The 27,482-nt window shown below is 44.1% G+C and overlaps 1 protein-coding gene and 1 long non-coding RNA gene across 5 annotated transcripts in view; one reads left to right on the forward strand and one right to left on the reverse strand.

The window, feature by feature from the left end:
- Window positions 1-27,482, reverse strand: part of LOC141111341 (uncharacterized) — a 367,423-nt gene that overhangs the window by 334,318 nt on the left and 5,623 nt on the right. The gene's annotated exons all lie outside the window — the stretch shown is intronic.
- LOC141111337 (nicotinamide/nicotinic acid mononucleotide adenylyltransferase 1-like) lies at window positions 579-27,448 on the forward strand. 4 transcript variants are annotated; one of them, XM_073603535.1, is made up of 5 exons: window positions 579-766; window positions 19,584-19,757; window positions 20,644-20,827; window positions 21,036-21,169; window positions 26,568-27,448. In XM_073603535.1, the coding sequence occupies exons 1-5, from the start codon at window positions 727-729 to the stop codon at window positions 26,963-26,965; spliced, it is 930 nt and encodes a 309-aa protein (XP_073459636.1). In that variant the 5' UTR covers window positions 579-726; the 3' UTR covers window positions 26,966-27,448. The 4 variants fall into 4 exon arrangements, with proteins under 4 accessions (XP_073459636.1, XP_073459635.1, XP_073459638.1 ...); XM_073603534.1 differs by lacking the exon at window positions 579-766 and adding an exon at window positions 14,571-14,841; XM_073603537.1 differs by lacking the exon at window positions 579-766 and adding an exon at window positions 16,938-17,168.

A 27,482-nucleotide genomic window follows, 5' to 3' on the forward strand; every position in this document is an offset into this window, starting at 1 on the left:
TTCCACTGTCCCCAATCCATCTCCTGAGAGAACAGAGGCTAGGGGACAAGCTGCACGTGCTCAGTTTAGTGTGTATTGCTAGAGTTGTGTTTTTTGTTTTTTTTTTTTTCTTGGGAGAGTGCATGTGATCAGCACAGGACCAATCAGCACTGTCCAGACAGAGGGTCAGGGGTCATGCAGCCTCATAGGACAGTCGGAGTAGAATGAAAACTCCTCCCACAAGCTTTAACCAGACACTGATAGAAGTCACAAGACTGCTATATACTGCTGATGAGGAAATGTATTTAGCAGTCTATATTCATTTAAAACTATTGTATTTCCATGTTCTGTGTGCTGTGGGAGACCAGATATAGTGATTGCAGGCTCCTGGGTTTAATTGAGACAAGTACACACTATAGAGAGAAATGCTTTGTTCATATTTCATGTCTGAGGTTTACAACAACTTTAATACACACACACACAGCCCCCGTGTATCTGCTGAATTCTGTGATAGGCACATGTTGTCTACATACATCCATCATGTGTATTCTTCCTTGAATCTCGGTGTGCTTTGTGTATTTCTTCCAGATCTGTGCAGTAATCCAGTGTGAGACTTCCCCTCTGTGCAGGAGCTTCCTGTAATAAAGACCACTCACTGCTCTCCCTACCTGTGTGACTGGTCTGGTCTCCGCCCCCTCCTGTAGTTTTTCTGCAGACAACCTGTAGTGGGTGGAGCCTGCAGAGTCTATGGACAGCACTCTGATGATGATATCGCTACTTTTGCAAGGTAATATCTGGACTTGAAAAGGTGTTTGTGATCACAAAAAAAGGATTTATATCCTTTGTGACTATTGAGAAATATATTTTAAAATGACAGTTCTCGTGCCAGACGTTCAACTTTAACCACTTAGGGACCGCCCACCGTCGTTATACTAGCTGCCATAACCCAGGTATCCTCTTCTTCTTCAGCGGGCGGACCGCTTCAAGATAAAAATGGTCTCTGCGGTGGATTCGCCGCGAGATCGCTTTTATCGCGGCGGGAGAGAGCCCCCCTCCCACCGCGCTCCGCCGCTTACCGGAGCCGTCGGCAGCAGCTGCGGTGATCAAATCCTCTCCCTAGCCTGACATGGAGAAGAGTGAGGGGAAGATGACCCCCACCCATCTCCATATCATTGCAGGGCGGAAGCGACGTCAAAACGTCACTTCCACCCATAGCTCTTAAAGGGCCATTTTTTTAATTTTATTTTTGTATTTCTTTTTAAAAGACAACTTTTTTTTTTTTTTTTTTATTGCATTTTAGTGTAAATATGAGATCTGAGGTCTTTTTGACCCCAGATCTCATATTTAAGAGGTCCTGTCATGCTTTTTTTTCTATTACAAGGGATGTTTACATTCCTTGTAATTGGAATAAAAGTGACTATATATATATATATATATATATATATATATATATATATAATGTTCGCTTTTGCACGCGAGCTCGGCGGGACAGGGCACGTTTAACTTTTTTTGTTTTTCTTTTTTTTTTTTAACAAGTTTTTATTGAAATTTTCATGCAGAGATTAACTTGTACAGAAAGAAATAGGAAATACAATAAATCACAGGTAAAATTAACATTGCGGGCGCAGCCGCTTTGATTTTTCTTATTTATTGTACCTTTTTATTTTTTAACTTTACGTGGTTCTGTAAAAAAAAAAAAAAAATATATATATATATATATATATATATATATATATATATATATATATATATATATATATATATATATATATATATATATATATACATTTTTTTTTTTTTTTAACAGAACCACGTAAAGTTAAAAAATAAAAGGTACAATAAATAAGAAAAACAAAAAGAGTTAAACGTGCCCCGTCCCGCCGAGCATACGCGAGAAGCGTCCGCATATGAAAACGGTGTTCAAACCACACATGTGAGGTATCGTCGCGATCGGTAGAGCGACGGCAATAATTCTAGCCCTAGACCTCCTCTGTAACTCAAAACATGGAACTTGTAGATTTTTTTTTTTTTTTTAAACGTCGCCTTTTAAGGGTAAAAGTTTGTCGCCATTCCACGTGCGGGCAAAAATTTGAAGCGTGACATGTTGGGTATCAATTTACTCGGGTTAACATTATCTGTCACAATATAAAAAAAAATTGGGCAAACTTTACTGTTGTCTTATTTTTTTAATTCAAAAAAGTGTATTTTCTAGCATAAAAAAACTTTTTAACTTTTAAACAACAAATTTTAGAAAGAGGTTCGGTCCTTAAGTAGTTAAAAAAAAAAAAAAAAAAAAAAAAAAGGAGTTGGGGTTTCATACTAGTTTTACTCATCAAAATTTGTATTAAGCAAATAAATGTGACTCCTGGAACAATTGCTTTGGTTCCAAATCAACAGTTTATATTGTCACATGATTCATTCTCACGAGGATAACTACATGATGTGTTACGAAATCTTCCTCTTCTAGTAATATTTTGTGGAATTAAAGCCGTTCTGTACTACTTGTTATCCCGTCTTTGGAAATTCATGACACAAATTTCGGAGAAATGGAAATGCAGAGTTTTATCAACAATTTAAAACTGAAATAAAGCCAACCATACATGGATTGAAATTTGTCAGATTCAACAGGAACCGGGAGAATTTCGATCCATGGGTGGCCATTGAACAGAAGTCGATTATAGAAAAGCGTCTTCAGAAAGAACCGTTCTAAGCCCCTAGCAAACAATCAGCCTCACCCTTTCATTCTCTGGTAATTCACTGAAAATATCAAAGGCAGAAAGTGATTGGTCGTTGGGGGGCTGTTATTGGGTCTGATGCATCTTAAAGGGGTTGTAAACCCTTGTGGTTTTTCACCTTAACCACTTACAGACCGGAAGATTTGGCTGCTTAACCGCTTGCTGCCCGGCGGCCGTCATATGACGGCCAGGCGGCGTGGCTCTCGTTCTGGGCGGGCGTCATATGACGTCTGTCCATTTAAACAGCGAATGCGCGCATTCCTGTTCCTTCGGTGACGGCGTGTCACGGAGACACTGCTCACCACTGAGGGGGGTGAACAGCCATTGGGCATGGCTGTTTACCACCTGATCAGCCGTGATAAAGTTACGGCCGATCACAGGTGGTACCGCCCCATTTTGCACGGCGCATGCGCGCGATCGTCGGTGGCGGTGTGGTCCTGGGAACACTAATCGTCACTGACACTGATAAACAGGCATTGGCCGGCGGCTGTTTACCACGTGATCGGCTGTGATCCTTTCACAGCCGATCACTAAATGTCAACAAACCGCAGTAACGCGAGATGTTACCGGGTTCTCCTCCTCACACACTGATCGTGTGTGAGAAGGAGATTGCGGTAACATCTCGTTATCGCTTGCAGTGTACACCAATGACACTGATTACTCCCCCTCCAATAAAGAGGACCTGTCACCACCCATCAAAGTACCTGTCACAGTTCATCTGAGTACCTGTCAGTCCATATGAGTACCTGTCTCAGTCCATTTGAGTACCTGTCACCGCCCTTCAGAGTACCCGAATATCAGTCACCAGCCCATCAGAGTACCCGAGTACCTGTCACCAGCCCATCGGAGTACCTGTCACCAGCCCATCGGAGTACCTGTCACCAGCCCATCGGAGTACCTGTCACCAGCCCATCGGCGTACCTGTCACCAGCCCATCAAGTTACCCGAGTACCTGTCTCTAGCCCATGAGAGTACCCGAGTACCTATTTGCAGCCCATGCCTCATAGAATATATGTCGGGGTGTTTGCTTTCCAAAATGGGGTCATTTTGTGGGTAATTCCACTGGGCTGGTGCTCAAGGACCTTCAAAAGTGTGATAGGTAGGAATGAAATGAGATGTGTAATTTATGCTCCTAGAACGCCTGAATGTACTACTTCAATGTTGGTCCTCTGTATGTGGCCAGGCTGTGTAAAAGTCTCACACGTGTGGTATATCCATACTCGGGAAGAGTAGCAGAATGTATTTTGGGGTGTTATTTTTGCTATATACATGCTATGTGTTAGAAATATCTTATAAATTTGACAACTTTGTGTAAGAAAAAAAAAAAATTTTTTCTACATTTTCCAAAAACTTATGGAAAAAAAATGAACCCTTGTTAAAAAGACTCACCATGCCTCATAGAATATACGTTGGGGTGTTTGCTTTCCAAAATGGGGTCAATTTGTGGGAAATTCCATTGTCCTGGTGCTCCAAGGCCTTCAAAAGTATAATAGGTGGTTGAGAAATGAGATGTGTCATTTATGCTCGTAGAACGCCTGAAGGTGCTACTTCAATGTTGGTCCTTTGTATGTGGCCAGGCTGTGTAAAAGTCTCACGCATGTGATATGGCCATACTCGGGAAGAGTAGCAGAATGTAATTTGTTGTAAGCATATGCTGTGTGTGAGAAATAACCTGATAATATGATAATTTTGTATATAAAAAAAAAAAAAAAAACTTCATTTTGCAAAGAATTGTGGGAAAAAATTACAGCTTAAAAAAACTCACCATGCTACTTACTTAATACATTGGAATGTCTACTTTCTAAAAGGGGTCATTTGTGGGGTATTTGTACTTTCCTGACTTGTTAGTGTCTCAAGAAATGAGATTCACCTGATGTACTGAGGGCCTGATGATCAATTTTCAGTGATTGGCACCATAGTTTGTAGACTCTATAACTTTCACAAAGACCAAATAATATACACTAATTTGGGTTATTTTTACCAAAGATATGTAGCAGTATAAATTTTGGCCAAAAATTACTAATTAGCAAAATTTTATGACCAAAACAAAGAAAAAGGCTTTTTTTTTTTCACAAATTTTACGGTCTTTTTTTTTATAGCACAAAAAATAATAAACCCATTAGTGATTAAATACCACCAAAAGAAAGTTCTATTTGTGTGGAAAAAAAGGACGCAAGTTTTATATGGGTACAGTGTTGCATGAACTGAGTAATTGTTATTCAGACTGTGGGAGCACTGAAAGCTGAAAATTGGTCTGGGCAGGAAGGGGGTGTAAGTGCCTTGTATTGAGGTGGTTAATGACCAGGCCATTTTTTGTGATACGGCGCTGCGTCGCTTTAACCACTTGCCGACCGCCTCACGCATATATACGTGAGCAGAGCGGCACGGGCAGGCAAAATCACGTACCTGGTACGTGATTGCCTTCCCGCGGGCGGGGGGTCCGATCGGACCCCCCCCCGGTGCCATCGGCGGTCGGCATTTGGTTGGAAGCGATGAGAGACGAGGGGGAGACCATCCGATCGTGGCCCCCCCCTCGCGATCGCTCCCAGCCAATGAGAAACATCCCCTGTCTCTGTATAGTACACAGAGGCAGAGGATGTGATGTCATCTCTCCTCGGCTGGCCAGTTTCCGTTCCAGCACCGAGGAGAGAAGACAAGTAAGTGCACAACACACACACACAACACAGTAGAACATGCCAGGCACACTAAACACCCCCGATCCCCCCCCGATCGCCCCCCGATCCCCCCCAATCACCCCCCCCCTGTCACAAACTGACACCAAGCAGGTTTTTTTGTTTTGTTTTTTTCCTGATTACTGCATAGTGTCAGTTTGTGACAGTTAGCAGTGGTAAGACAGTTAGTATTAGCCCCCTGTAGGTCTAGGGTACCCCCCTAACCCCCCCTAATAAAGTTTTAACCCCTTGATCACCCCCTGTCACCAGTGTCGCTAAGCGATCATTTTTCTGATCGCTGTATTAGTGTCGCTGGTGACGCTAGTTAGGAACGTAAATATTTAGGTTCGCTGTCAGCGTTTTATAGCGACAGGGACCCCCATATACTATCTAATAAATGTTTTAACCCCTTGATTGCCCCCTAGTTAACCCTTTCACCACTGATCACCGTATAACTGTTACGGGTGACGCTGGTTAGTTCGTTTATTTTTTTTAGTGTCAGGGCACCCGCCGTTTATTACCGAATAAAGGTTTAGCCACCTGATCGCCCGGCGGTGATATGCGTCGCCCCAGGCAGCGTCAGATTAGTGCCAGTACCGCGAACACCCACGCACGCACCGTACACGCACCGTACACCTCCCTTAGTGGTATAGTATCTGAACACATCAATATCTGATCCGATCAGATCTATACTAGCGTCCCCAGCAGTTTAGGGTTCCCAAAAACGCAGTGTTAGCGGGATCAGCCCAGATACCTGCTAGCACCTGCGTTTTGCCCCTCCGCCCAGCCCACCCAAGTGCAGTATCGATCGATCACTGTCACTTACAAAACACTAAACGCATAACTGCAGCGTTCGCAGAGTCAGGCCTGATCCCTGCGATCGCTAACAGTTTTTTTGGTAGCATTTTGGTGAACTGGCAAGCACCAGCCCCAGGCAGCGTCAGATTAGCGCCAGTAGCACTAACACCCACGCATGCAGCATACGCCTCCCTTAGTGGTATAGTATCTGATCGGATCAATATCTGATCCGATCAGATCTATACTAGCGTCCCCAGCAGTTTAGGGTTCCCAAAAACGCAGTGTTAGTGGGATCAGCCCAGATACCTGCTAGCACCTGTGTTTTGCCCCTCCGCCCGGCCCAGCCCAGCCCACCCAAGTGCAGTATCGATCGATCACTGTCACTTTTTTTTGTAGCGTTTTGGTGAACTGGCAAGCACCAGCGGCCTAGTACACCCCGGTCGTAGTCATACCAGCACTGCAGTAACACTTGGTGACGTGGCGAGTCCCATAAGTGCAGTTCAAGCTGGTGAGGTGGCAAGCACAAGTAGTGTCCCGCTGCCACCAAAAAGACAAACACAGGCCCGTCGTGCCCATAATGCCCTTCCTGCTGCATTCGCCAATCCTAATTGGGAACCCACCACTTCTGCAGCGCCCGTATTTCCCCCATTCACATCCCCAACCAAATGCAGTCGGCTGCATGAGAGGCATTTATATGTCCTCCCGAGTACCCCTACCCAACGAACCCCCCCAAAAAAGATGTGTCTGCAGCAAGCGCGTATATAGACGTGACACCCGCTATTATTGTCCCTCCTGTCCTGACAATCCTGGTCTTTGCATTGGTGAATGTTTTGAACGCTACCATTCACTAGTTGAGTATTAGCGTAGGGTACAGCATTGCACAGACTAGGCACACTTTCACAGGGTCTCCCAAGATGCCATCGCATTTTGAGAGACCCGAACCTGGAACCGGTTACAGTTATAAAAGTTACAGTTACAAAAAAAAAGTGTAAAAAAAAAAAAACACAAACAAAAATAAAAAAAAATAGTTGTCGTTTTATTGTTCTCTCTCTCTCTATTCTCTCTCTGGTGTTCTGCTCTTTTTTACTGTATTCTATTCTGCAATGTTTTATTGTTATTATGTTTTATCATGTTTGCTTTTCAGGTATGCAATTTTTTATACTTTACCGTTTACTGTGCTTTATTGTTAACCATTTTTTTGTCTTCAGGTACGCCATTCACGACTTTGAGTGGTTATACCAGAATGATGCCTGCAGGTTTAGGTATCATCTTGGTATCATTCTTTTCAGCCAGCGGTCGGCTTTCATGTAAAAGCAATCCTAGCGGCTAATTAGCCTCTAGACTGCTTTTACAAGCAGTGGGAGGGAATGCCCCCCCCCCCCCACCGTCTTCCGTGTTTTTCTCTGGCTCTCCTGTCTCAACAGGGAACCTGAGAATGCAGCCGGTGATTCAGCCAGCTGACCATAGAGCTGATCAGAGACCAGAGTGGCTCCAAACATCTCTATGGCCTAAGAAACCGGAAGCTACGAGCATTTTAGGATTTAGATTTCGCCGGATGTAAACAGCGCCATTGGGAAATTGGGAAAGCATTTTATCACACCGATCTTGGTGTGGTCAGATGCTTTGAGGGCAGAGGAGAAATCTAGGGTCTAATAGACCCCAATTTTTTCAAAAAAGAGTACCTGTCACTACCTATTGCTATCATAGGGGATATTTACATTCCCTGAGATAACAATAAAAATGATTTAAAAAAAAATATGAAAGGAACAGTTTAAAAATAAGATAAAAAAGCAAAAAAATAATAAAGAAAAAAAAAAAAAAAAAAAAAAAAAGCACCCCTGTCCCCCCTGCTCTCGCGCTAAGGCGAACGCAAGCGTCGGTCTGGAGTCAAATGTAAACAGCAATTGCACCATGCATGTGAGGTATCACCGCGAAGGTCAGATCGAGGGCAGTAATTTTAGCAGTAGACCTCCTCTGTAAATCTAAAGTGGTAACCTGTAAAGGCTTTTAAAGGCTTTTAAAAATGTATTAATTTTGTTGCCACTGCACGTTTGTGCGCAATTGTAAAGCATGTCATGTTTGGTATCCATGTACTCGGCCTAAGATCATCTTTTTTATTTCATCAAACATTTGGGCAATATAGTGTGTTTTAGTGCATTAAAATTTAAAAAAGTGTGTTTTTTCCACAAAAAATGCGTTTGAAAAATCGCTGCGCAATTACTGTGTGAAAAAAAAAAATGAAACACCCACCATTTTAATCTGTAGGGCATTTGCTTTAAAATAATATATAATGTTTGGGGGTTCAAAGTAATTTTCTTGCAAAAAAAAATAATTTTTTCATGTAATCAAAAAGTGTCAGAAAGGGCTTTGTCTTCAAGTGGTTAGAAGAGTGGGTGATGTGTGACATAAGCTTCTAAATGTTGTGCATAAAATGCCAGGACAGTTCAAAACCCCCCCAAATGACCCCATTTTGGAAAGTAGACACCCCAAGCTATTTGCTGAGAGGCATGTCGAGTCCATGGAATATTTTATATTGTGACACAAGTTGCGGGAAAGAGACAAATTTTTTTTTTTTTTTTTTTTTTTGCACAAAGTTGTCACTAAATGTTATATTGCTCAAACATGCCATGGGGATTTGTGAAATTACACCCCAAAATAAATTCTGTTGCTTCTCCTGAGTACGGGGATACCACATGTGTGGGACTTTTTGGGAGCCTAGCCGCGTACGGGACCCCGAAAACCAAGAACCGCCTTCAGGCTTTCTAAGGCCGTAAATTTTTGATTTCACTCTTCACTGCCTATCACAGTTTCGGAGGCCATGGAAAGCCCAGGTGGCACAAAACCCCCCCAAATGACCCCATTTTGGAAAGTAGATTTTTTTTAAATTTTTTTTCTGGTCTTTCTTCATTTTCAAAAACAAATGAGAGCTGCAAAATACTCACCATGCCTCTCAGCAAATAGCTTGGGGTGTCTACTTTCCAAAATGGGGTCATTTGGGGGGGGTTGTGCCATCTTGGCATTTTATGGCCTTCAAAACTGTGATAGGTAGTGAGGAGTGAAATCAAAAATGTATGCCCTTAGAAATCCTGAAGGTGGTGCTGGGTTTTCGGGGCCCCGTACGCGGCTAGGCTCCCAAAAAGTCTCACACATGTGGTATCCCCGTACTCAGGAGAAGCAGCTGAATGTATTTTGGGGTGCAATTCCACATATGCCCATGGCCTATGTGAGCAATATATCATTTAGTGACAACTTTTTGTAAATTTTTTTTTTTTTTTTTTTTTTTGTCATTATTCAATCACTTGGGACAAAAAAAATAAATATTCAATGGGCTCAACATGCCTCTCAGCAATTTCCTTGGGGTGTCTACTTTCCAAAATGGGGTCATTTGGGGGGGGTTTGTACTGCCCTGCCATTTTAGCACCTCAAGAAATGACATAGGCAGTCATAAACTAAAAGCTGTGTAAATTACAGAAAATGTACCCTAGTTTGTAGACGCTATAACTTTTGCGCAAACCAATAAATATACGCTTATTGACATTTTTTTTACCAAAGACATGTGGCCGAATACATTTTGGCCTAAATGTATGACTAAAATTTAGTTTATTGGATTTTTTTTATAACAAAAAGTAGAAAATATCATTTTTTTTCAAAATTTTCAGTCTTTTTCCGTTTATAGCGCAAAAAATAAAAACGGCAGAGGTGATCAAATACCATCAAAAGAAAGCTCTATTTGTGGGAAGAAAAGGACGCAAATTTCGTTTGGGTAGAGCATTGCATGACCGCGCAATTAGCAGTTAAAGCGACGCAGTGCCGAATTGTAAAAAGTGCTCTGGTCAGGAAGGGGGTAAATCCTTCCGGGGCTGAAGTGGTTAACTGACAGTTGTGCGGTCATGCAACGTTGTACCCAAACAAAATGGTGTTCCCTCAGTGTGTTCTAACTGTGAGGGGATCGGACTGACTATAGGAAGAGACATATCGTTTTTCCTACTTAGAGCCCTTGAACACTGGGGCGGGGGGCGGCGTCGGCGGTAAAACGCCGCTATTATTAGCGGCGTTTTACCGTCGGTATGCGGCCGCTAGCGGGGCGGTTTTACCTCCCGCTAGCGGCCGAGAAAGGGTTAAATACCACCGCAAAGCGCCTCTGCAGAGGCGCTTTGCCAGCGGTATAGCCGCACCGTCCCATTGATTTCAATGGGCAGGAACGGTAAAGGAGCGGTATACACACCGCTCCTTCACCGCTCCGAAGATGCTGCTAGCAGGACTTTTTTTACCGTCCTGCCAGCGCATCGCTCCAGTGTGCAAGCCCTTGGGGCTTGCACACTGGAATGAAAGTAGCGGCACTTTCGGGGCGGTTTGCAGGCGCTATTATTAGCGCAATAGCGCCTGCAAACCGCCCCAGTGTGCAAGGGCTCTTAGTAAGAACAAGCGATATGTCTCTTCTTTCCTGACAGAACAGGGATTTGTGTGTTTACACACACACACACACACACACACACACACACACACACACACACACACACACACACACACACACACAAATCCCTGTTCCTGCTCTCGTGCATGCGATCGCGCGTGGCCGGTGGAAATCATGCCCGCTGGCCACGCACATCGGGTTCCCCGCCGTGCAGCGCACCTGCTATCGCCCTTAAAGATACGGTGATTCGCAGGAACGAACCACTTTGCCGCCGTATGTTGGCGTGAACCGGTCGGCAAGTGGGTAATGCATTCTATTCATTAAGGTGAAAAACCTTCTATATTGCAACACACCCCCCCCCCCCCTTTTTTTTTACTGTATCAGGTCCTGATTGAATAGATTGATAACAGTGCAGCCATTGGCTCCCTCTACTGTCAATCAAATTCAATGACGTGGGGAGGCGGGGCCGAGTCCTACTGTCTGTGTCAATAGACGCAGCAGCAGGACACGGGAGCGCGCCCGCACGGGTGCCCCGAGGGAGAGCATTTTTCTCGAGAAGAAGGGCACTCGAGAAGAAGAGGAGCCAGGAGCGCCGCTGAGGGACCCCAGAAGAGGAGGATCGGGGCCACTGTGCAAAACCAACTGCACAGAAGAGGCTTTTATGATATGTTTGTTTTTAAACAAAGGTTTAGTTATCCTTTAACCACTTGCCGACCAGGCCATAGACAAATGACGTCATGGTCAGCAGGTGGAATACCGTCGTTATGGTTGCAGCAATATACCATAACCCTGGTATTACCTTTTTCAGCTGGCGATTCTCTACAAGTCAAAAGTGGTCTGAGTGGCAAATTTGCTGCTACATCGCTTTTAGAAGCAGCGGGCGGAGTGCACCCCCCCTCCCTTCCTGCCACTTCCTGGTGGTTCCCAGGATTACCTGACCAATTGGTAAAGCCCGGGACCCATCCAGTGGCTTGCAGTAGAGGCAAAAATGGGCAAAAGATCAAAAAAAAAATTTATTTTTTATTCTTTTTTGCTTTTAGAAGTAGAGGAGAGATTTGGGGGCTGTCATGCTGTATTGTTATCGCAAGAGATGTTTACATTTTTTGCCATAACAAAAATTTAAAGACTCCATGTAAACATTTTAAAAAATGGAATAAAATTTTAAAGCGCCCCTGTCCCCTCCCCCCGTGCTCGCACACAGAACGCGTACGTAGGTCATGCCCACGTATGTAAACGGTGTTCAAACCACACATATGAAGTATTGCTGTGAACGTCCGAGTGAGAGCAACAATTCTAGCACTAGATCTCCTCTGACTCTAAACTGGTAACCTGTAGAAATGTTTAAAGCATCGCCTGTGGAGATTTTTAAGTACTGTAGTTTGGCGCCACGAACCAATTTTAAAGCGTGACATGTTGGACGTCTATTTACTCAGTGTAACATCATCTTTCATATTTCACGAAAAAATTTATATATATATAAATTTTTTTTTTTTCAACAAAATTGCGTTTGGAAAATTGCTGAAGAAAAATTGTGTGACATAAAAAATTGAAAAGAACCGCTATATTATTTATTTATTTATTTATTTTTTCCTCTGGCCTCTGTTAAAAAACATATAATGTTTGGGGGGGTTCTAAGTAATTTTCTAGCAAAAAAAAACAGATTTTTATATATATGAAAGAAGTGACCGGCCCAGGTTTGATCTGTATGGTCCTCCCTGTTCAACAAAAGTCAGTTGGTACTTAACTTCTGTTAAACAACTTTCATTCGATTAGCTGATTGGCTGCAGCACTGATCAGTGTATCTGATACCAAAGGAGTCCCTGCTGTCCAAATACAGTGGCACAGTGGGGTGGAGTGTGTATACCCAGCTTTACACAGAAAACATTGATGCTGTACCATTGTACCGTGAAATTGTTATTTGGGGCTGTCTTGCCTGCCCTATAGGCACTGAATTATTGCCCAATACAATTTTTTATCCAATGCACCCTTGCTGGCTGAACTGCTGCAGAATCATAAAGTGGAACGTCTGCCTCCTGCCCCTTCCTCTTTAACTTTTTTTTTCCTCTCAATGACACCAACAATGGGGCACTATTCCTCCCACTGACACCAATGATGGGGCACTATTCCTCCCACTGACACCAATGATGGGGCACTATTCCTCCCACTGACACCAGTGATGGGGCACTATTCCTCCCACTGACACCAATGATGGGGCACTATTCCTTCCACTGACACCAGTGATGGGGCACTATTCCTCCCACTGACACCAGTGATGGGGCACTATTCCTCCCACTGACACCAGTGATGGGGCACTATTCCTCCCACTGACACCAGTGATGGGGCACTATTCCTCCCACTGACACCAATGATGGGGCACTATTCCTCCCACTGACACCAGTGATGGGGCACTATTCCTCCCACTGACACCAGTGATGGGGCACTATTTCTCCTTCTACTAGCTACAGGAACTATGTATTTATTTATTTTTTTTTTTTTTTTTTACTTCTACTGTTGCTGGGACATTTTTTGACTTTCACTGGCCACTCTGGCCCCCCTTAAGTCTGAAGGACTGTTTAGAAAGTTTGGAAACCCTTGGCCTAGGCCCTCCTTTGCCTGCAACCTTCTGGGAGGCCTCACCACCAGAAGGCAGTGCCAGGGACCTGAAGACTGGGTAAGAATGGCCCAGGTGAAGACAGTACTGGATCCCTGGACAAGTGTCCTTTTTAAGTCAGCAGCTATGGTATTTTATATTTATAGCTGCTGACTTTTATTCATTTATTTTTGGTAGAGATTCTCTTTTTAAAGCAGAGTTCCACCCAAAAGTGGAACTTCCGCTCATTTGTTTCCTCCCCCCTCGGGTGCCACAATTGGCACCTTTCGGGGGGGGGGGGGGGGGGGGGACACACGATACTTGTCTTTGACAGGTATCCTGTTCCCACTTCCGGGAGCCACAGCAGCAGAATTTGATGGCTCGGCTCCCTCCTCTTCCCGGGCCAGTAGGAGAAAGGAGCGAAGCCTCGCGCATGCGCAGTAGGGTTCCCGGCGTGAAGCCGTGAGGCTACACTGCCGGGTACCCTTACTTGTGATGGCATGCACCCGACAGCTGATGGGAAAAATCAGCTGCGGTGCCGACATCGCTGGACTCCAGGACAGGTAAGTGTCCTATTATTAAAAGCCAGCAGCTGCAGTATGTGTAGCTGCTGTTTTTTTTTTTTTTTTTTTCAGCAGTGCGATTTTCTCATTCTGGGAGAGTGTCCAGCTGTTCACAGGTTGTGGTACAGGGCCAATTACAGCAGCCCCGTACCATGTGATCAGCTGAGTCCAATCACAGCGGATCACATTTTTAAAAAAATTTTTATTTCAGGTACTTATATAGCGCCGTCAATTTACGCAGCACTTTACATATACATTGTACATTCACATCAGTCCCTACCCTCAAGGCACTTAGGATCTAAGGTCCCCCTAACTCACATTCATATACTAGGGCAAATTTGGACAGGAACCAATTAACCTACCAGCATGTCTTTGGAGTGTGGGAGGAAACCGGAGTCCCCGGAGGAAACCCACGCAGACACAGGGAGAACATGCAAACTCCAGGCAGGTAGTGTTGGGATTTGATCCAGCGACCCTTTTGCTGCTAAGCGCTGTTACAGGAGGAGAGGAGAGCTAGTAGCGGGCAAGTCTGACCGGGGAAATTTACACAGATAATCAGAGCACCGATCATCAGTGCTCATCACTCTCCGGGATCCTGATCGTGGATGTTGGAATTCAGTGACTTCTCTTTGCTCATCCCACGTGCTGAAATCTCCATGTGTATGTCCAACCTCACACTTTTATGTTTTTTTGTTTCCTTTTTATCCTGTGTTATTATTTTTCATTATTTTCATTTTGTTTTTATTTTGTTTTGTTTTATTCTTAATTTTCAGACAGGTAATTTTTGTTTTCGTGTTTTTTGTTATTTGCAGTTTTCTCCCTTTTGCCCAGAAGGATATCTTTCTATGAGAGATGGGGAACTAGCCCTGCATGTTTAGCATGATCTGCCCCCTCTATGTCGGTACGCTGGGATTTTCCGGAATAGCCCGGGCCCTGTGTCCCGGAGTCAGGAAGTACGGCCCCCGCTGTGACCTTAGTGTCTACTCTGGGTTATCTAGCAGACAGGGGGGCCATCAAACGAGGGGATTTGTCATGTCCTGTAATGATGACCACGTTTGGTCCGAGGCTCCCGGAGCTACCAGTGATAGAGGTGAGTTTTATTTTTTGTTCATTGGTGCGCAGTTTGCATACTTTTTTTTTTTGTATGCTTGTTATCTAATTACAGCAAAAATCACAACAGATCGCAGTGCTCCAAAATGCAGAAGACATACACTCACCGGCCACTTTATTAGGTACACCTTGCTAGTCCCGGGTTGGACCCCCTTTTTGCCTTCATTCTTCGTGGAATAGATTCAACAAGGTGTTGGAAACATTCCTCAGATTTTGCTCCATAGTGATATGATAGCATCACGCAGTTGCTACAGATTTGTCAGGTGCACATCCATGATGCCAATCTCCGTTCCTCCACATCCCAAAGGTTCTCTATTGGATGAGATGTGGTGTATCATGTACATTGGAGTACAGGGACCTCATTGTCCAGTGGTGAGATGATTGGAGTACAGGGACCTCATTGTCCAGTGGTGAGATGATTGGAGTACAGGGACCTCATTGTCCAGTGGTGAGATGATTGGAGCTTTGTGACATGGTGCATTATTCTGCTGGAAGGAGCCATCAGAAGATGGGGACACTGTAGTCATAAAGGGATGGACATGGTCAGCAACAATACTCAGGTAGGCCGTGGGGTTTAAACGATGCTCAATTGGTACTAAGGGGCCCAAAGTGTGCAAAGAAAATATCCCCCCACCATTACACCACCACCAGCCTGAACCGGTGATATTTACACCAAATTCTGACCTGACCATCAGGAGTAGGGTCTTATATTTAATATCACTGGGAGGAATAGTGCCCCATCATTGGTGTCAGTGGGAGGAATCATGCCCCATCATTGGTGTCAGAGCATTAGTGCCCCATTGTTGGTGTCAGTGGGAGGAATGGTGCCCCATCGTTGGGGTCAGTGGGAGGAATGGTGCCCCATCGTTGGGGTCAGTGGGAGGAATGGTGCCCCATCGTTGATGTCAGTGGGAGAAATGGTGCCCCATCGTTGGTGTCAGTGGGAGGAATGGAGCGCCATCGTTGGTGTCAGTGGGAGGAATCATGCCCCATCGTTGGCGTCAGTGGGAGGAATCGTTCCCCATCGTTGGCGTCAGTGGGAGGAATCGTTCCCCATCATTGGTGTCAGTGGGAGGAATAGTGCCCCAACGTTGGTGTCAGTGGGAGGAATGGTGACCCATTGTTGGTGTCAGTGGAAATAACAGTGCCCCATTGTTGGTGTCAGTGAGTGGAATCGTGCCCCATCATTGGTGTCAGTGGGAGGAATCGTGCCCCATCGTTGGTGTCAGTGGGAGGAATGGTGCCCCATTGTTGGTGTCAGTAGAGGAATTATTGCTCGATGGTTAAAGTCTGTGCGACAGATAGTGCCTTGTATCAGTGGGAGGAATCGTGCCCCATTGTTGGTGTCAGTGGGAGGAATCGTGCCCCATTGTTGGTGTCAGTGGGAGGAATCGTGCCCCATCGTTGGTGTCAGTGGGAGGAATCGTGCCCCATTGTTGGTGTCAGTAGAGGAATTATTACTCGATGGTTGAAGTCTGTGCGAGGGATAGTGCCTTGTATCAGTGGGAGGAATTGTGCCCCATTGTTGGTGTCAGTGGGAGGACTAGTGCCCCATCATTGGTGTCAGTGGGTGGGATGGTGCCCCACTGTTGGTGGCAGTGCAGAAATTCTTGCCCCATTGTTGGTGTCAGTGAAAGGGATAGTGCCTTTATCAGTTGGTATCAGTGGGAGGAATTGTGCCCCAAAGGCCAGATAAATGTATGCAAAGGGCGAGGGCTGAGGCTTGGAGACCACTGATGGAGTGGAGGAATAACATTTTGGAGAGTGGAGACCCGCTTTAACCGCCCTATCAGATAAAAGCCGCTCAATCAGTGGCTGCAGCACTGATCTGTGTATTCTGACAGTAGGGCGGGGGGGAGGTCTCCGCTGTCTGAATACGATGACACCGCGGGGAGGATTCCTCCATCCACCTCTAATGTGTGGATAGGGGAACCTGGTGTGTGTGTGTGTGTGTGTGTTTTTTTTTTTTTGTTTTTTTTTTTGTTTTTTTTTCATTTAACACACCTGCTGGACTAAAAAAAAAAAACAGAACCCTGTATGGCCAGCATAACTCTTTCTCACTAAATCTAAAACGAAACAAAACATTTTGCTTGGAGATGGCCTTCAAAAACTCCACCCGTGGTTTTCCAGGAAATGGGCGGGGTTTACCCCAGAAACCGGTACTGGTAAAACTGGTCGGGCGATGTAGGGAAGAAGGGGGCTCAGTGCAGAGAACTGGCACAGACATCGGGAGAAGGAGAAGGCACCATCAATGGTAAAGCCAACAAGGCTTCCAGTAGAAGTCTGGATCTCAGCCTCGCTCCTCTGGTGAGAACACTCATAGGGATTAGGTACGTTTTCTCTGTAACTGACCTATTCTTCTGTTTCCTCTGAGATTGAATAAATGAGGTTTTTTTTTGTGTTTTTTTTTTTTTTTTTTTTTCCACTTTCACTTTTGTAGTCCTATATAGAAGTTTTATGTATGCAGCATTGGCTTCACCCTTCACCATGGAGGGCAGCAGGATCTGCACTATTACATCTCATTAGTCGATGTGACCCCCATGATGAAACGATTGCCTGCTATGGGATGTCTGTTACCTCTAGCCTTATTGCTTCATTTCCCAACACAATGGGGACGGGTCAGTGTGGCACAGTAACATTGTACAGTGTGTTGTGTAACTTCCCCCAGCAGACTGCTTTACAACATCACTGTGTTGTGTCACCAATGTGACCGCGCTTATCTGTGTCATGTCACCGTCGTCTATTATCTCTGTCTGTCCATCGCTCACCATGGGGTGTATCTTTTATTGCACTGGGATATACAGTACAGTGTTCTGCAGGACATCATGAGATGTATTTTTTTTTTTAATAGAAGTCGTGAGTTTGACCTCTTGGAATCTCACACTATATTGTCAAAAGTATTGGGACGCCTGCCTTTACACGCACATGAACTTTAATGGCACCCCAGTCTTAGTCCGTAGGGTTCAATATTGAGTTGGATTGCCCTTTGCAGCTATAACAGCTTCAACTCTTCTGGGAAGGCCGTCCACAAGGTTTAGGAGTGTGTCTATGGGAATGTTTGACCATTCTTCCAGAAGAGCATTTGTGAGGTCAGGCACTGATGTTGGACGAGAAGGTCTGGCTCTCAGTCTCCACTCTAATTCATCCCAAAGGTGTTCTATGGGGTTGAGGTCAGGACTCTGAGCAGGCCAGTCAAGTTCCTCCACCCCTGGCTCGCGGAGATTGCGAGCCAGGCCTTCTCATCCAACATCAGTGCCTGACCTCACAAATGTAGGTCAGGACTCTGTGTAGGCAAGTCAAGGTTTAAAAATGTGAAATTACCTTTGCAAACGAAATCCTGAGTTACCTTTTAAACGTCATTCAAATGATATTAGAATTTTCATATTAAATTAAATTAAAAAGCGTTGTGCTTTCTAAGATAGTGTTCTACATACCTTGGTTGTAGCGAGTGATTATTTGAGTTACTGTTGCCTTTCTATCATTTCGAACCAGTCTGCCCATTCTCCTCTGACCTCAACAAGGCATTTTCCTCCACTCAACTCCCACTCACTGGATATTTTCTCTTTTTCGGACCATTCTCTGTAAACCCGAGGAGATGGTTGTGTGTGGAAATCCCAGTAGATCAGCAGTTTTTGAAATACTCAGATCAGCCCGTCTGCCATCAACTACGTTCAAAGTCACTTAAATCCCCTTTCTTCCCCATTCTGATGCTCAGTTTGAACTTCAGCAAGTCGTCTTCACGACGTCATGGATGCCTGAATGCGTTGAGTTGCTGCCATGTGATTGGCTTCTTATCAGTTTGTGTTCGCAAGCAATTAAACAGGTGTACTTAATAAAGTGGCCGGTGAGTGTATATTTAGACATGACAGGGCAAAAGCCTCATAGTGCAGTATTTTTAAAAGCCTTTTTTTTTTTATTTATAGATAGATGCACTTGCATATAAACAAAATGTGCAGGTAGTATACCAAACAAACATCCGGCACCACTGTGCGTGATGTGATGACAGCTATAGCTTCGCCCAACGCGTTTCTCTGTAAAAGGCGTCCTCTGGTATTGGAGACTGTGCATTAAGTTTAACTCTATGAACCGATCCCCTGCTAAATCAGTCCCAAACAGGTTAGATGTCACTTTTATGTGTATCAGTTTCTTTTTCTTCCAGCTTTTTGTCCAAGAGGCAAACGAATCCATGGCCATGCATCTGTTCATCTGTTTACATACTTTTAGCTGTAATATGTCACTTCAGGTCCTAAAAAAAAAACTGAAAAGGATACAAACTTTTCTTTTTGTGTTTTTGTTTTGTTTTTTTGGGGGTTTTTTTTTTTTGTTTTTTTGTTTTGTTTTGTTTTTTGGCCTTATATGGGTGTAATTGGATGTAAACGGACAGCGGGCATGTCATATCCATGGCCATCGGTTAGCACTTGATTTATGGTATCCATGATCTTTCCTTACATATATTTGTGTGTGGTTGACCTCCCAGGTCTCCTGCCACCCAAAAAACATACTGATTGGATAGTTTTGCTTCTGATCTAGATTTCCCCAGTGTATGTGCTAACATAGCGGGGACATTAGAGTGTAAGCTTCTTTGCGGCACAGACTGACCTGCATGGTTATATGTTCTCTGCAAAGGTTTCCTGTGTATATGGAATGCTACATGAATATAGGAAACAAAAAAGAAAGTTTACAGCAATCTCTTAACAAGTTTTATGTTTTTTTGTTTTATAGGTTGTATAAGTAACCCGGATGCAATCTGCTTGAATTCCCAAGAGTCCTCTTATACCATGGAGAAGTCAGACGAACGGACAGAAGTTGTCCTGTTGGCTACCGGCTCATTTAACCCGATCACTGTACAGCACCTGAGGCTGTTTGAACTGGCGCGGGACCATCTGCATTCCACAGGTACCCCAAAACCTAAACCGTTTACTATACAGAGTACCTGTCACTTGTCTGTGTTGCATAAAATGCTGCCATGCAGGGCCGGTGCTACCACTAGGCAAACTAGGCAGCCGCCTAGGGCGCACTGCTGCCTATGGGCGCCCAGCCGCTGGTTTCCTTCTGGGTCTGCAGGCTGCAGCGTGCAACTAACTCAGTCCGACCGGTGTAGTGTAATTAGAGGTGCGGCCCAGCACTAGAGGAAGCAGAGCCGATGCTTCCTGTATAGTGGTGCCTTCTGTCACATGGGCAAGGCAAAGGGGGTGGAGCCAATGGGGCTGCAAAATGAGGTTTCGCCCTAGGGTGTCAAAAATCTTTGCACCAATCCTGCTGCCATGTGGCAAGAAAGTTTTGAAAAAGTTGTATTTAACCGGTTCCCGCCCCGTGTATAGCATAATGACGTCGGTGAGAACCTCTCGCCAATCCAGGCAGACGTCATATGATGTCCTCCCAGATCGTGACCCGCGTGGCAGCAAGATCTGTCACCAGCTGCGTCCACCAGACACAGCCGATGACTGATCACTGTACCGGCCCGCTGCCAGTACCATGTGACTGCTGTAACCAATCACAGCAGGTCACATGACAGTTGTATACAACGGATGGCTTCCTTTCAAGCTGTCAGGGAAATGGCCGTGGAAGTATTGGCAGTCTTGCCAGTAGAAGATATGGGCACCGTAGGCGCCATCATGTGACAGATGGATCCCCCCTGCTGGCCTATAAAGGACTGCCTCTGCCTGACCCAAGTTGCTGGATTGTCTTCAGCTTCCTGTATTCCTGAACCTCAATTTTTCATTGAGTATTATGTAAGTGGCTAATTGTCCTATATGTAATTTTGTTGATTTTCCCCAAACAGGAAACTATAAGGTAGTAAAAGGTATTATATCTCCTGTGAGCGATGGATACAAAAAGAAAGGCCTAGTCGAGGGGCCACATCGGCTGTCAATGGTCCAACTGGCGACTCAGACATCAGATTGGATAAAAGTCGACCCGTGGGAGTGTTTGAAAAAGGACTGGACTGAGACTGTAGCAGTTTTAAGGTAACCCATAAAGGCAAACCAATACCCTCTATTGTATCGAGGAACTAGAAATCACAGCATGCCCTAAAAGTCAGCAGCTGACAAAGCCTGCTGTGACTTTTAGTCGCTCACATCTCTCATGTCCTTATTGTGGAGACCTTTTGCATATGCCAAAGAAAGAATTGTTTTTTGCTTTTTTTTTTTAAATAACTTTTTATATCTTTTTCAGGCATCACCAGCAGCAGCTTGTGGGTATGAATAATGGAGGGAACCTGGATAAGAAATCTGGGTGCAGGAAGGGTAACAAAAGGAAGAGGGATAACTGCCAAGACGTCCCTGACCATAACTGTTCAGAGAGCAGAGGTAAGATGTAACAACCAAGGACTTTGTGATGCTCCAAAAAAAAAATTGAGAAATGCAAGACTCTATTAGAACTGCTGTATTAAATTTCAGCTTGAGCTATAGAGCCCTGTAGACAGGCTTTTTACTTTCAGGCGAAATTGAGAAACACATGAACGGGAGCAGAGAGCTCAAACTGTTGTTTTAAATATGGGAATTCAAAATCTTCAACTGCTATAATTTATCTGACCTTGTGCACGCTGGACGTTTTTACAGCTGCTGGTTTTGGCTTCAGACATTTTTTTTTTCTCTAAAGTTAATAAACTCCCCATCGTGTTATCCTATGTGTCCATGCACACATAGGCTGTTATCAACTGTTTTTGTGTGTTTTGTCCTGACTATAAACAAAGTGAACCAATACACAGTCCTTTAGGATTAGAGAACATTACAGATGATAACGTAGTTGTAAAGGCTAAAGGTTTTTTACCTTAATGTATTCTGTGCATTAAGGTAAAAAAACTTTTAGGTGCAGCTCCCCCCCATCCCCCCAAATACTTACCTGGGCCCAATCCCTTGCAGCTTTATAGGAGGGTGCTCGGAAAACAGGAGAAACCAGAACTGCTGGTGAGGGAACCCAGAAGAGGAGGATCTGGGCTGCTTTGTGCAAAACCATTGTACAGAGCAGGTAAGTATGACCTGTTTATTTATTAAAAATATATATATACACACACACACACACACACACACACACACACACCTGTGATCCAACATTTCCGGACACCTGTCAAAAACCTGCCTGTACCCGCTCCCCTCTCCCCCCCCCCCCCCCCCCCCCAGGAAAGATGCCAAATGTGGCACCAGAGGGGTGGAAGAATCAGCTAAGCGATAGTTTCACTTTTGGGTAAAACTCCACTTTAACCTCTTTCCAGCCAGTGTCATCAGTACAGTGACAGTGCATATTTTTAGCACTGATCACTGTATTAGTTTCACAGGTTCCCAAAAAGCGCCAGTCAGTGTCCGAATGTCCGCCGCAATATTGCAGTCCCGCTAAAAGTCACTAATCGCCACCATTACTAGTAAAAAATTATATATATAAATTATATATTCTCCCATATGTAGACGCTTTAACTTTTGTGAAAACCAATCAATATACACTTTTTGGAATTTTTTTTTTTTTTACCAAAAATATGTAGCAGAATACATATTTATGAAGAAATTTTTCATATTTTTTTTTATTGGCTGTTTTATAGCAGAAAGTAAAAAATATTATTGTTTTATATTATTTCTTTTTTTTTCAAAATTGTTGGTCTTTTTTTGGTCATAATGCAAAAAATAAACGCAGAGGTGATCCAATACCACCAAAAGAAAGTTCTACTTGTATGAAAAAAAGGACATAAATTTTATTTAGGTACAGCATTGCATGTCCGTGCAATTGTCAGTTAAAATAACTTGGTGCCGTATCGCAAAAAATGGTCTGGTCATGAAAGGGGGGGGGGGGGTAAATCTTCCGGAGGTCAGGTGGTTAATGCTTCCTTTCGACAGCAGCACATACTCCCTTTTTCTTCACTCCCCCATCACTCTGCAGCTTCCAGGAGGAAAGGAAATACCTGACACATCTGGGTAGTGAGGAACATGTGACATTACGCCCCTTCTTCTTATGTCATAGTGCTGGTCTTCACTCATTGGCCTAGCACTGTCATTTAGGAGCCCGATGGAGAGTTCTCAGCGCTATGTATGCTCCAACTTAAGTGTCCTCGCTCGCCTCCTCCCCACTGTGATCCATTCAGCTACAAGGAGCGTGTATTGCTGGGCGGGGGTTATTAAAGAGTTAGTTCAGCTTTTTACAAAAAATGAAAAAGTGTCAACTAACCCCCCACCCCTCTGATCCATGCTGCATTTTTCTTATAAGATCCCCATCTTCCATCGCCCTCTCCATCTGGATAATGATCCATCACTTTAGGATATCAGTGCACAGCCCTGGAGACTGTGTAAGGGCATAATCTGAGCAATGGCGAGCGCTCATTGGTCAGCGCTAGCCACATGACCACGCTGACCGCTGAATCTTTTTTTTTTTTTTTTTTTTTTTTTATTATTCATTTTTTATTTTTGGCGACATCGTCACGAAAGATATGAGCCTCAAAAGGAGGGCAGGGGAAGATGAGGATCACATAAGGTACATGCAGCAGAGACCAGAGGGGTGGAGAGGGAGTTTTGAGTTCACCTTGGTGTCATTTGTGAAAAGTGAATTAAAGTGTTACTAAACCCAGGACTCTGCATTCACTATATCTGGTCTCCCACAGTACACAGAACATGGAAATGCAGTTATTTTAGTAAATATAAACTGCTAAATACTTTTTCTCTTTAGTAGTATATAGCAGTCTTGTGACTTCTATCAGTGTCTGGCCAAGCACTGGTTAAAGCTTGTATCGTGTTACCATGAAAATAAGCCCTACCCCCGAAAATAAGACCTAGCGTTATTTTCCATGAAGGCTGCATTATAAGCCCTACCCCGAAAATAAGCCCTAGTTTAAAATCCTATAACCCACTCTATTACAGTAGTATATAATGTACAATGTGTGTTTCTGTAATATAATTGTGCCAAATACCTTTGTTACAGCGCCGCTCAGCTGACCTCCCGCTGCTCTCCTACCTCTTCTCCCAGCTGTCAGCGGAGGATCTCTGCTCCCCACCCCCCACCCCTGCGGTGCTCAGAGCGGGAAAGAGAGCTCCGGTGCGTCACGGAAGCGCATAGAGGCGCTATAACAAAGGTATTTGGCACAATTATATTACAGAAACACACACACTGTACATTATATACTACTGTAATAGAGTGGATTATAGGATTTTGCAAACCTTTTCACACTGGGGATTCCTGACAGGCAGGGAGGGAGAGGGGGAGAGGAGACGGTACATTACATGGTAAGACCTACCCTGAAAATGAGCCCTACTGTGTCTTTTGTTGCCAAAATTAATACAAGACCCGGGCTTATTTTTGGGAAAATGCGTTAGGAGGAATTTTCATTCTCCTCTGACTGTCCTATGATGCTGCACGACCCCTGACCCTCTGTCTGGACAGTGCTGATTTGGCCCTGTGCCGATCACATGCAACCTTCCAAGAAAAAAAAATCTCTAGCAATACACACCAAACTGAGCATGTGCAGAGTGCCCCCAAGGCTCTGTACTATCAGGAGATGGCTTGGGGACTGTGGAAGAAGGGGAGGATCAGAGAAGACAGGATCAAACAGCCTTTTTACACCATGCAGAGGATTAACCCCTTAGGTTCCACAGTGAGTATAACAAGCATGCGTTACTGCATATACAGACTGATTTTACTGTTGTGGGTTTAGCAACACTTTAAGTCCTGCAGTTTTACCGGCTCCATTCCTGTACTGAAATTATTCTGATTTCACTGCATACTGTGAGCTTCTCACAATGTGTCTTAGAATATAATTGTTTTCTCTTTTTTGACAAATCCAGTCCCTTCAGCCTAGATCAGTGTTTCTCAACTCCAGTCCTCAAGGCGCCCCAATGGGTCATGTTTTCAGGATCTCCCTCAGATGAAACGGCTGTGGTAATTACTAAGGCCGTGAAACTGATCAAATCACACCTGTTCAAAATAATGGAAAGTCTGAAAACATGACCTGTTGGGGCGCCTTGAGGACTGGCGTTAAGAAATACTGGCCTAGAATGCTACTAGTTGTGGGTTTAGCAACGCTTTAATCTTTTTTTAAAGAGAACCTGGTTGCTTGTTTTGCATGGACAGAACAAAGGTTTGCTTTAGTTTTCAGGAATGCTGATTCATTACACAAAGGAGGAGATTTACTAAAACCGGTACACACCAAATCTGGTGCAGCTGACTTCAGCTTGTTTAATCATTTTATTTTTTTTTTTTAACCTCCACTTACCTGGTTGCAGGTCCTGCACATTTAAGGTACTCACCCGCCCGGCAGATCCAGCGTTGATCTACCTCTTCTCTGCACAACTCCCCCAGGGTCCCAGGCCACCGTATTTTTCTGTGACTTCTGCTGGCGCTTCTGGGTTAAGCCAGCGGCTTCACTGATAATGCGCTGCCTGGCCCCGCCCCCTCCTCTATTCCCAATGAAGGACTATGCCTCCTGGGATATGAGACGTACATATCCCAGGAGGTGATGCGGGCAAAGTTCACGTCATTCGCCTAGAGCAGGGATCTGCAATTAGCGGACCTCCCAGCTGTTGCAAAACTACAAGTCCCATCATGCCTCTGCCTCTGGGTGTTATGCTTGTGGCTGTCAGAGTCTTGCTATGCCTCATGGGACTTGTAGTTCTGCAACAGCTGGAGGTCCTTCAATTGCATATCCCTGGCCTAGAGGATTGACATGCATGGGAGGGCAGGCCAGCCCTTTTTTACAGAAAAATTAATAAATAAATAAATAAAGGACAAACAAAAAAAAACTATTTTCTCTTTCTGCAGCGGAGGAGGGGTGGGTGGGAGGAGGGTGAAGTTCCACTTCAACAATAAAACCTGGAAGCTGATTAGTTTGAATGCTCAGTTGCACCAGATTTTGCACTCTACCATTTTAGTAAATCCCCCCCCCCCCCCCCCCCAAAAAATGTCCATCTGGCCAAAATGAGAATTTTTTGCTTAGAATAAAGATCACGATTCTCTTACGATTCTCGCGGCGTAACATCATCTTTCACATTATGCAAAAAAATTGGGCTAACTTTACTGTTTAGTTTTTTTTTCTAAATCATTAAAGTGTATTTTTTTTTCCAAAAAATTGCATTTGAAAGACCGCTGTGCAAATACGGTGTGACATAAAATATTGCAACAACCACCATTTCGTTCTCCAGGGTCTCTGCTAAAAAAAAAATATATATATATAATGTTTTTCGGGTTCTAAGTAATTTTCTAGCAAAAAATAATGATTTTTAACTTGAAACCAACAAGTGTCAGAAAAAAGGTTTAGTCTTTAAGTGGTTAAACTTCCCTCATTTACAGACCGAAGTTCATTCCGTTGATCTAAGGACAAAACATTACAATGTTTATAGTTCTGCGTCTGTTTTTTTTTTTTTTTTTTGTTTTTTTTGTTTTGTTTTGTTTTTTGTTTTTTTGTTTTTTGTTTTTTTTTTTTTGTTTTGTTCTGTTTTTTGACAGCTGTCGGCTTCAGCAGAGAATTCTCTGCATAGAAAGAATCGGGAAAATGCTTTGTCAAGATTGCAAAGGGGAAAATAATTGCGATAACGATTAATCATGCAGCTCTAACGTCACTAGTTTCTGGTGAACCGGCCGGTTACTCCAGCCTTCTAATGGTGCTATATACAAAATAGCTGCATTAGTTGTGTCTTGTGGTATCACTAGTTTCCAGCGGGAATAATTATTAACCATATCACTTTTTTACCATCTTATATATTTTTTTTTTTTTTTTTGTGTTGTGTCTTCCAGCTGTCCCTCAGGTGAAGCTGCTGTGTGGGGCGGACATGTTGGAATCGCTTGGAACCCCCAACCTGTGGAAGCCTGAACACATAGTGGAGATTGTGTCTTCTTTTGGTCTGGTCTGTATCACCAGGATAGGGAGTGACGCGCAGAAGTTCATCTACGAGTCGGACGTCCTCTGGAAGTACAGGCACAATATTCATTTGGTGCAAGAGTGGATCACCAATGACATCTCTTCCACCAAAGTCCGGCGGGCCTTACGGAGAGGAATGAGTGTCCGGTATCTTTTGCCTGACCTAGTATTGGACTATATCAAAAACCACGACTTGTATAGCGAGGAGAGTGAGGAGAAAAACTCGGGCCTTATTCTAGAGCCCCTGGTGAGGAACACCAAGGACCTTCAATAATAATCCTTTTATGTCTTCTTTTCGAAGACTGTTACAAAGTTGAAACTGAGTTACAGATTAGGCTCTTTGCACATTTCTGCAGTTGTGTAGTTTACACTAATCTGAGCTCTTTAATTAGACACTTAATGATATGCTTGGCCAACAGACCTGCAGCCCTTTAATTTGAAGTAAAAGCGGAAAAAATGGGATTCCAGTCTAGTTTTGTAAGCCAAGCCCTCACCAACGTGACTTTCAGACCCCAGCTAATTAAGGCTGGCTGAGATTCAAAACCATGTATGGGCAGGCTGAATTTACCAAGTTGATTGATCGATCAACTTGGGTGCAACCAACCTGCCAGATCTTGCAACTGGTATAGCCGCTAGCAATAATCACTGCCGGGAGAATACAATGACTCGGCAGGAGGGATTCCCCTATCAACACTGTCTGTGTTGATGGGGGAATCAAGCAAATTTTGGGTTGCAGGAAATAAATCTGCACTGTGTATGGCCGGCTTAACTGTCATTCTTTTTGTATTGTG

The sequence above is a fragment of the Aquarana catesbeiana genome, linkage group LG10, assembly GCF_042186555.1.
Source record: "Aquarana catesbeiana isolate 2022-GZ linkage group LG10, ASM4218655v1, whole genome shotgun sequence".
In the NCBI taxonomy this organism is placed as follows: Eukaryota; Metazoa; Chordata; class Amphibia; order Anura; family Ranidae; genus Aquarana; species Aquarana catesbeiana.